The sequence below is a fragment of the Vicia villosa genome, linkage group LG7 (assembly GCF_029867415.1).
Source record: "Vicia villosa cultivar HV-30 ecotype Madison, WI linkage group LG7, Vvil1.0, whole genome shotgun sequence".
Taxonomy (NCBI): Eukaryota; Viridiplantae; Streptophyta; class Magnoliopsida; order Fabales; family Fabaceae; genus Vicia; species Vicia villosa.
In genome coordinates this window covers 79,536,709-79,546,977 of record NC_081186.1, presented here as the reverse complement: position 1 = coordinate 79,546,977, position 10,269 = coordinate 79,536,709, and the positions used below count along the sequence as shown (strand labels likewise).

Sequence of the window (10,269 nt, the reverse complement as noted above, 5' to 3'; positions counted from 1 at the left end):
ATAAAATTGAGGGTATTTTAGTAAATATATTAATTTATTAAATATCAATAGTCACATTCCCTCCCCTCCCCTCCGAATCCCCCCGATTCGGGGGACGCAAAAAGTGTGATTTGGAGATTTTTGCTCCCCTCCTAAAAATTGAACCAAATACAATTTATTATAAACATTCCCTCCCCTCCCCTCCCCTCCCCTCCATTTACCTCGAACCAAACACACCCTAAATATCTTTGATCCAATAGCCACGTTTTAACATTTTTAAAGTTTTTACACACAGAAATATAATTATAATATTATAAAACATAGCAATTTTACATATTAACCTTATAAATGTGTTAAAATTAGTGTGCAAGATAATAATTAAGTGATACAATTGAAAAAATTGCAATCATTAATAATATTTATTTTAAAACAAATTTTATTTGTTAAAACGATATTCATTTTAAAACAAATTAAAATAATAAACATATCAACGGCTGAAACACTATCTTTACCATGACAAATTTTTTTTCCCTTCCCCGTGCATGCTCTATGTCACCTTCACATTAACATAGAATCCGATTCCCTTCATCATTCCCTGCATTTTCTTACTTGTTATTTCAGCTTCTGATGTAAACAATACCTCATTTACTATTTTTGACGTAACATGTCATACACAATTACTATAATATCCCCATGCTAAAACGTTTTGGTGTTTATTTATACTTTTACACAAACTTTTTCCAATCTCTCTAGTCATAGTCATCACAAAAACATTGAAGTATGTTGTTACTATTATTCTGTTCTTCTCCTATAGTCCTGTGTTTTCTTCATGTCCTCTATATTTTTCTTCCTCTCCAAACTGAGTCATCATTCTCTTTAACATTGTAGATGAGCAATATGGCTTCAAATGATGATACATTGGCTAGTAAAGGAAATACCTCAGTTAAAGCAGAAGATGATGGCATTGTTTATGTCAAAATTTCAATCAGAGGTTTGGTATGTATCATCACTCTTTGCATTTTGGATTTGGATTTGGTATTACCTCGGATCTTATTTATAAGAAAAAAAATTATTTTTTAAATTTATTGAATAATCAATATATTTAAAATGTATTATTAACCAGATACATTGATTATTTAATAAATCTAAAAATTGTTCTTTAATAATTTAATATTTTTGTTTTGTGTTGTGTACTTGTCTTGATTGAAATGCAGGATGGAAGAGAGTTGTTCTTCAAAGTGAACCAAGATACATTTTTAGAAAGAGCATTCAGGAAATACTGTGAAGTGATGGAGTTGGAATATGATACCATGCACTTTATGCTTGATGATGGTGAGAGGATTAGAGGGGAACGTCAAACACCAAAAATGGTTACTCTCTTTCTTATATAAAGAAAAAAAATAAAATGAATCATTCATTATTATAAGACACAGATAGTATCATTTTGATTCAACTAACTTATAATTCTATTTCAGTTGAATATCGAAAATGGTACGGAGATTGTTGCTGCAAAACCTCAAACAGGAGGTGGGAGTTCAACTCTGTAAATTAATTGCAATTAAATTGTTTTGTATGGAGTTTCATTGTTATTATTATATATTGACAATTATTAGTAATTTCTCAATTGGAGTATCATCAGCGCTGTTTAATTTTAATTTTCAAGAAAGATTGATTATATTTTTTTGTTTTCCGTCATTATATCTACCAAGCGTCTTTGTTAACTTGAACAATTTCTATAGATAATTTTTATTTTTATTTCATTTCTAAACCATTATAATTATGGGGTGGGAATAGGTCAAACCCACCTATAGTGGTATGTAGTCTAGTGGTCTATAGTATTCCCTCCGTTCCTTTTTTAAGTGTCACACTTGCCAAAATTTATATTACCAAGACAACTAAAAAAGAACTAATATTTCCACCTTTTTTTTCCTAATTTACCCTTACCTTTATCATTTCTCTTTCATAAACACTCCTCAATTAACGTGTCAATTAGAAAAACAGGGATATAATTGACTTTATACTTATAAAGTGACAATTAAATAGAAACAATTTTTTTTGCCAAAAGTGACACTTATAAAGGAACGGAGGGAGTAGTATGTAGTCTACTTTATTTAAGGTCAAATTAATTTAATAGAAAAAAAGTCAAATTTAGATTTTTTTTTAAAAGTCTACTTAATTAAATAGGTCTGATTAAAAAAGTCTATAACAAAATTCTGTATGGACTAGCCCAACACAATAATTGTTAGCTGGAACTCAGGACTTTGGAACTCAGGACCTTGAGAGGAGCACACTCTCAAGTAGTGGTGTGTACATGGGTTGGGTCAACCCTCAAAACCTGATCAAATCCTATCAAAAAAATTCACAAAAGAGGGTTGGATCAGGTAATTGGGTGGATATGAGTTTCAAAATTAAAAAACCCATTAAAAAATCGAGTATCAGGTAAAACCCAAACTAAACCCAAAAGACTCATTGAACCACTAATCAAATATTTATTATTACAATTTTAATAATTTCGATAAATATTAACTTAGAAGTTATAAGTTTAGTCTCTAAACATTTAGTATTTTTAGTGAACCATGAGATTAACTAATTTTGAATGTTTCACTTTTTGATTATTTTAACACTAATACAATTTTATGTCTTGCAACTTTAATTTGTTGTTAGTATTTTATGATAATTTTTATTAGTTGACATTATAATTTATTATATAATGCTAAAAGATAATAAAAATAGATTATCTATTTTTTTTAAGAACATATAAATTTTGAGTAACTTTTATGAAAAAAAATATGATGACTCATTATTTTGTCTTTTAATGTTAATAAGAAAAAAATTATTTGGACAACCAATATCCAACCCAATCCAACCTGAAAATTAGTGAGTTTGTCCAAAATGGCCAATTGATGTAATGGGTGGTTAATTTACATCACTCGGACTAGAGTGTCTAATATGGGTTGGGTCTTGGATTTGACTAAATTCAACCCAAACCGATCCATGTACACCACTACTCTCAAGACCCAAGCCTCCACCGCTATACTAACCCTTGGATTTCCATACAATTTTAGTGGAGAGAAATATGGACCTAACAATTATAACATTAGCATGTTACTAAATATTTTCATTATTCATGGCAGAGTTATGTACTAAAAATCGATCTTATAAATTTAGATTTTAGACTAATTTTTTAATAATTTAATTTTTTTTAATTTTTATTAGTCAATTACAGGCGCGGGAGCACGAGTAAATTTATTTAATACAGTATAAATTATATTTAAATACGTGTTTAAATTTAAAATTTGCTATTAATTTTAAAATGAACAATGATTATATAAACTCAATTGTATTAACTTACAAAGAGACAAAAAAAATTAATATTTAAAAATAAGGGTTTTATCTTTTAAATTAAAGTAATTATTTGATTAAAATAAAATACAAATTGTGATAATAATGACTTGTGAAATAAAAAATTTATTTGATATAATATAAAATATACTTATATACTAATGTAAATTTGAAATTAGTTACTTAATTATAAAACAAAAAATAATTAAATGTAAAAAAAAACAAAAATGATTGATGAGAAGAAGAAAAAAAAGAAATTTTAATATTTTGAAATAAAAATTTTGTCTTTCAAATCAAGGCAAATTATCAATTAAATAAAATAGACATTGTATTGATAATGATCTGGAAGATAAAAAATTATTTGATACGATATAAAATATAGTTAGATATACTTGCAAAATTTGAAATGTTACTTAATTGTAAAATGAACAGTAATAATATAAATTTAATTGTATTAAATAATAATAAGAAAAGAAAAAAAAGAAACCGTGTGATGGGAAAAGAAAAAAATTACTAATATTTAGAGATAAGGATTTTGTCTCTCAAATTATAAAGTAATTGTTAATTAAAATAGAATAGATATTGTGTTGATAGTCACTTCTGAGATAAAATAAATTATTAATTTTATTCAAATTAAAAAATAGATTATTAGTATTTTTAGTGATAATAAATAGATAGAGCAAAAATAAAATGAAAGTGAGAAAGTGTGGACAAAAGAAATGTGAGAGATTTGAAATTTTAATCAAGAAAGAGAATGTGAGGATGTAATATTTAAATGTGATTTAATTGGTGAAGTTTGAAAAATGAATGCCACATGTCAATCTTGAAAAGACTTATATGGTAAGTCTGCAAATTGACTTCTTTGAAAAAGTCATTTTTGTTGACCAATCAAAAAAGTCGTCAAAACCCTAAAATGCCATGTCATCGTTACCATGCAAGCAATCTACCATAAGCCATTTTATATGAAATTTTTATTCATTACAAATCAGTCCTTCATCAATTTAATAATAATTATCAATTAAAAAAACTTTGAATTAAAAAATCAATTTTTTTCAAGTGTTTTTTTTCTTTCAATTAAAACTCTAAGTCCCTAATCAATCCATTCGTCCTCCATCTTCTTCTTCCTTCTCTCAGATCATCATCCATATTCCATCAATGGTAGACTTGAATCGTATCTCCTCCATCTTCGTTATTCAGTTCTCTCATCCATCCTTTGGTTCAAAGTTATTTCCTCCTTTCACAAGTAGTTGTTCATATCGAAATCTTATATTTTTCCAAAATCAAATTGATGTGTTATTATATAGAAACATTTGATTTGGGTATTAGGGTTTGTACTTTAGGTTGAAGTTGATTTGAATTCTTACTCATAAACGGTCGATTTGGTGATTAGGGTTTGTATTTGAAGTTGATAAATTCTTCTTACTAAGAAATAATTGATTTAGGGATTAGAGTATGTATTTTAAGTTGAAATAGTATTTCGAATTCTTACCCAGAAACAATCGATTTCATGATTAGGTTTGTATTTAAAATTGAATTTTATCTGAATTCTTACTTTGGATTTATAAAATTGGGGACTAGGGCTTGTATTTTATCGAATTCTTACCCATGTTTTATGTAATGGGATTTAGGTTTCAATTGAATTGTTAGCGTTTATGTTGCATAAACAAAAATCTATATTATGATATTATTCAAATTTAAGTTGTGCGTTATTGTAAATTATGATGATGATTTATTCTTAAAAAATCATGTAGTTAAGTAACGACTAAACACAGTTTTGTTCTGGACCGGCCCAATGGCTAGCTTTGACCCAATCTGTTTCTACACCCAGAACGATCTAATAGTACTGACCCAGCCAGCTAAGGGCAAAGGGAAGCACTTTTCCTCCTGCCCCTCTATCGAGGATGTATTTTCACTTGGCCAAAAAGGGCCATCAAACCATTGTTGTCCTTGGCCAGGCCTCCACTTGTGCCAATATTAAGACATCTATTATGTCCCGCAATCGGGGACAAATGGTCACCTATTCGTTGGGCACCATCATAACCAAGAAGTAAGTATATGCCCGCCCCAACGACTAGTTTCGGGAAGCCTTCCAGGATTCCTAGTTTTACGCCTATATTTCTGGCAGTCACATATGTTGGATTTGGATCCTCGATCCAGCCCAAAATATGGATCAATGGCCAAGCACTCGGGGAAATATAAAAACCATATCATTTGAAAGGGTCAGGTAATTCAATTCAAACCATAAGAAACACTTAAACGTATCTTTGCTCCTACTTACTTTAGCATCAGAGTGCCTTACAGGTGCATCCCGCTCCTATTCATCACCAACATTGTGCTCGATCTCCTCTTCATCACCAGTATTGTGCTCGAAGCCTCTGGCCCACTTCAAGTTTTGATCCACTCAGTGGCGCCGTATGTGGGAACTTTTGTTCTCCCAGTATCTTCCTCCTTGGAAATCAAAGACCAAAGCAGCTTCCAAGAATCCTATTATGGTTAGTTTAGATGACGACCACAATGTTCAACCTACCATCATTTTCCCCAAGCACAAGACTAGCCTCGACCACATGAATCCCTTTTTGGAGGACACAGTTCCCCAAAAAAGGGACGGAGCCACCATATCTCCCTCTTTGGACTATGCGCACAATCTTGGCCCCCAGTATACTGATACTGACAAGATCCAGAAAGTCCTAGAGGCACTTTTAATGAGAGGAGAGAAAGAGAGAAAATAAGAATTTATATTCACTTAAATGGTAATGGTGTGTACAAATAATGATACAGATTATGACTATTTATATACAACCCTGATTGAGTTTCAGATTATACAACTTAGATTATATTTGATATTATTATATTAAATTATATTTGAAATTATATCTAATATCTCAATAATATATCAATCTCAATAATATCTCAATAATATCTCAACAATATATAAGTTTATTTTTTTATTAATAAATTTTTTTTGTCAATCACCTTTCCATTTTTTTATTTTAGGGTTAAATAAGTTTTTGGTCCCTATAAATGTTGCAGTTTTCATTTTTAGTCTCTCACTGCCTTTAGGCAACGGTTTTTACAAAAAAAACCGTTGCCAAAACCAGGTAAAACCGTTGCCAAAACCCAAGAGGGACTAAAAATGAAACTGCAATATTTATAGGGACCAAAAACTTATTTAACCATTTATTTTATTTGATTTTGGGATGTTGAGAGCGAAAAATTCTCAACAAATTTTAATAGAAGAAGTGGAAATCTCAATTTATCAATAGACACAGGCTAGGCCAACATCCAATACAAAAATTAAAAACTTATTTGAATGAGTTTTAGTTTTCAGTTTTTAACAACTACTTTATAAATCAATTTTTCTGAAAATAAAATTATAAACTTATTTGAATGAGTTTTAGTTTTCAGTTTTTATAAACTATTTTATAAACTTATTTTTAAAAACTCTTTCTGTAAATTAGACTACCAAACAACTTTTTAATCAAACTTTACATTTTTTTCATAGACTATTTATTCGATATGAAAAACAAATATATAAATATATGATAAAAAAAACCGATCCAATTTGACCTATTTTTAATATGGTCAAATTCAATCCAATTGAATTTATTGAATTTCATTCAAATCCAACAAGATATAGTCAGATGAATTTATCCATTTTGCATATCATTGATATTTATTTTCTAAATACTAATATATAACCCGCACGTTGCACGGTTGACCTATAATATATTATTGTCATTGTTTATGATATTTTAAACTTCATCTAAATTTTAGATTATTGTTTTGTTTGTGGAGTGTTTTTTAAATGATGTTATTTGAGTAATTGTTATATTTAGTTGTATAAACACATATCTGAGAAAAATTTGAATTTTAAGAATAATATAGAAGATGAATTAATTATGTTTATAGGATTTTTTTTCTAATGAGTTTATTTAAATAATTATTATATATGAGTTTATTATAATATTTAAGAATATGTTTAATTTTAAAGAGTAATAAAAAAGATCAATGTAATTGTAAATAATATAGGAATTACATTAAATTTATTAATTAGTTTGTATCTTAAAAATTTAATGATTTTAATGAATAAATATTTTTAGATAATAATATATTAATAACTTTCAACCACTACAAATTTATAAATTAAAAAAAAAAATGTAAACTTGAAGAGAGGGAAATGAAGAATTCCTTATGTGTCATCCTAACAATGCTTATAATTTTTAAATTGATTTTTAGTATTTGTTTTATCACTTTATTTGTATTTATTTTAGTTATCATTTTTCATATTAAGTCTTTAACTCACATGTATTAATTAATAGTAATATCATATAATATATTTATATTCACTTGTAAGGAAGTAATCATAAGTTTTACAAATAATGTTGCAAAAATAATGTTATACAAAAAAACAACAATAAAAGTTATAAATGTGTTTTTTTTTAATTGATAATCTTTGTAATAATATTTCTCATCCATCCAATCAAAAGTTATTCTTTGTCAATTAAAAATTCTATCTTATAATCACTGGTGGCTCGATCACTCTTTATCGTCTGACAAAATATATGATTCAACTTGGAAAATAAATTATAATTGATCAAATCTCCTATGTGATATTGTTACCTATGAATTTCGACTATCCTATTCATAGTAAGATTTAAAGGCATGTGAATCTATATTATGCAGGACTAGTGCTGGAATATCAAGTCTAGTTGTTGACCAAATTACAGGTCGAAATGGTCCAAAGAAGCTCTCTGGTCAAAGGACCTTCGACAGGTCAAAAAGAAGGTCAAAGTTTCATAGGTATTTTGTGAAGGATAGAAAAACACTTAGAAAGGGGGGGTTTGAATAAGTGTAGTCTAAAAACTTGAACGATAAAAACAATATGCACAGTTATTTTTATCCTGGTTCGTTGTTAACTAAACTACTCCAGTCCACCCCCACGGAGTGATTTACCTCACCTGAGGATTTAATCCACTAATCGCAACAGATTACAATGGTTTTCCACTTAGTCCGCGACTAAGTCTTCTAGAGTATCCTGATCACAACCTGATCACTCCAGGAACAAATGCTTAGACACAAGCTAAGACTTCCTTAGAGTATCCTGACCACCACGTGATCACTCTAATTACAACTGCTTAGACACAAGCTAAGACTTCCTAGAGTATCCTGATCAACACTTGATCACTCTAGTTACTTACAAATTAATGTAATCAATTCTAAGAGTATTACAAATGCTTCTGAAAAGCTATAATCACAACAGTGATATTTCTCTTAACGTTTAAGCTTAATCTCACTAATATATTACAACAGCAATGTAGTGAGCTTTGATGAAGATGAAGTTTCTGAGCTTTGAATTTGAACAGCGTTTCAGCAAGTCTTTCAGAATAATTTCGTTCAGAATTGGTAACCTTGCTTCTCATCAGAACTTCATATTTATAGGCGTTTGAGAAGATGACCGTTGGGTGCATTTAATGCTTTGCGTATTCCGTACAGCATTGCATTTAATGTTTCACGCTTTTGTCAACTACCTCGAGCCTTGTTCACGCTGTGTCTACTGACGTTGCCTTTAATAGCTTCCAACGTTCCTTTTGTCAGTCAGCGTAGCCTGCCACCTGTACTTTCTTCTGATCTGATGTTTGTGAATATAATATTTGAATATCATCAGAGTCAAACAGCTTGGTGCAAAGCATCTTCTTGTCTTCTGACCTTGAAGTGCTTCTGAGCGTGATACCATGAGAACTTCAGTGCTTCTGCTTCTGATCTCAAGTTCTTCTGATGCTTCCATAGACCCATGTTCTGATTCTGCCTTGACCATCTTCTGATGTCTTGCCAGACCATGTTCTGATGTTGCATGCTGAACCTTCTGAGACAAAGCTTCTGAGCGCTGATTTGTGCATACTCTTTATATATTTCCTGAAAGGGAAATTGCAATGTATTAGAGTACCACATTATCTCACACAAAATTCATATCCTTGTTATCATCAAAACTAAGAATATTGATCAGAACAAATCTTATTCTAACAATCTCCCCCTTTTTGATGATGACAAAAACATATATAAATGATATGAATTTGCGATCAGAAAGAGCAGACGGCTAAAGACAAATTACACAGCTATAGCATAAGCATGTGAATATGTCTCCCCCTGAGATTAACAATCTCCCCCTGAGATGATTAATCTCTCCCTGAAATAAATACTCGAAGAACTTTAATAATAAAAGACTTCCCTGATTATTTCGGTAGAGACGTTCACAGTGCTTGATCTTCAGAACATTCATTACTTCTGATTTCTGCTTCCATAGGACAGCTTCAGAACATTGAATTTCTTTAGATCCTCAGAACATTCACAGCTTCTGACTTTTGCTTCCATCGGACAGCTTCAGAACTTGAATTTCTTTAGATCCCTAGAACACTCACAGCTTCTGATTCCTGCTTCCATTTAGGACAGCTTCAGAACTTGAATTTCTTTGATCTTCAAAACATTCACAGCTTCTGATTCCTGCTTCCATTTAGGACAGCTTCAGAACTTGAATTTCTTTGATCTTCAGAACATTCACAGCTTCTGATTCATGCTTCCATTTAGGACAGCTTCAGAGCTTGAGTTTTCTGGATCTTTAGAACATTCACAGCTTCTGATTTCTGCTTCCCTCGGATAGCTTCAGAGCTTTGAATTTCTTCTTCCATCACTTCATGCTAGATTGTATCAGAACATTGTTGAATGTACCAGAGCATCAGTAGAGCATCTCTACATCCTGAAATGTTACAGAACAAAACTAAACGACAAAAGTCAGCATGAATGAGTTAGAACATAAAATGTGTATCAGAACACAAAATATGTATCAGAGTCATATAAGCCATATAGAATATATCAGATCCAATAGACAATGTATCAGAGCAAATAGACAATGATTTGGATCATATTCTATTATCAGAATTTCTGATCATTCTT

The 10,269-nt window shown here is 30.1% G+C and overlaps 1 protein-coding gene across 1 annotated transcript; it reads left to right on the top strand.

Moving 5' to 3' along the window:
• Positions 1 to 840: 840 nt before the first annotated feature.
• On the top strand, positions 841 to 1,583 carry LOC131617568 (small ubiquitin-related modifier 1-like). The gene is made up of 3 exons (XM_058888834.1): positions 841 to 975; positions 1,194 to 1,349; positions 1,455 to 1,583. The coding sequence occupies exons 1-3, from the start codon at positions 868 to 870 to the stop codon at positions 1,524 to 1,526; spliced, it is 336 nt and encodes a 111-aa protein (XP_058744817.1). The 5' UTR covers positions 841 to 867; the 3' UTR covers positions 1,527 to 1,583.
• The last annotated feature ends 8,686 nt before the right edge of the window (positions 1,584 to 10,269 follow it).

Bases quoted from the DNA above. Each gene is read 5' to 3' on its own strand.
- LOC131617568 (XM_058888834.1), top strand. From the start codon at position 868: ATGAGCAATATGGCTTCAAATGATGATACATTGGCTAGTAAAGGAAAT. The intron at 976-1,193 runs GTATGTATCATC...ATTGAAATGCAG, and splicing joins AAATTTCAATCAGAGGTTTG to GATGGAAGAGAGTTGTTCTT. The intron at 1,350-1,454 runs GTTACTCTCTTT...ATTCTATTTCAG, and splicing joins AACGTCAAACACCAAAAATG to TTGAATATCGAAAATGGTAC.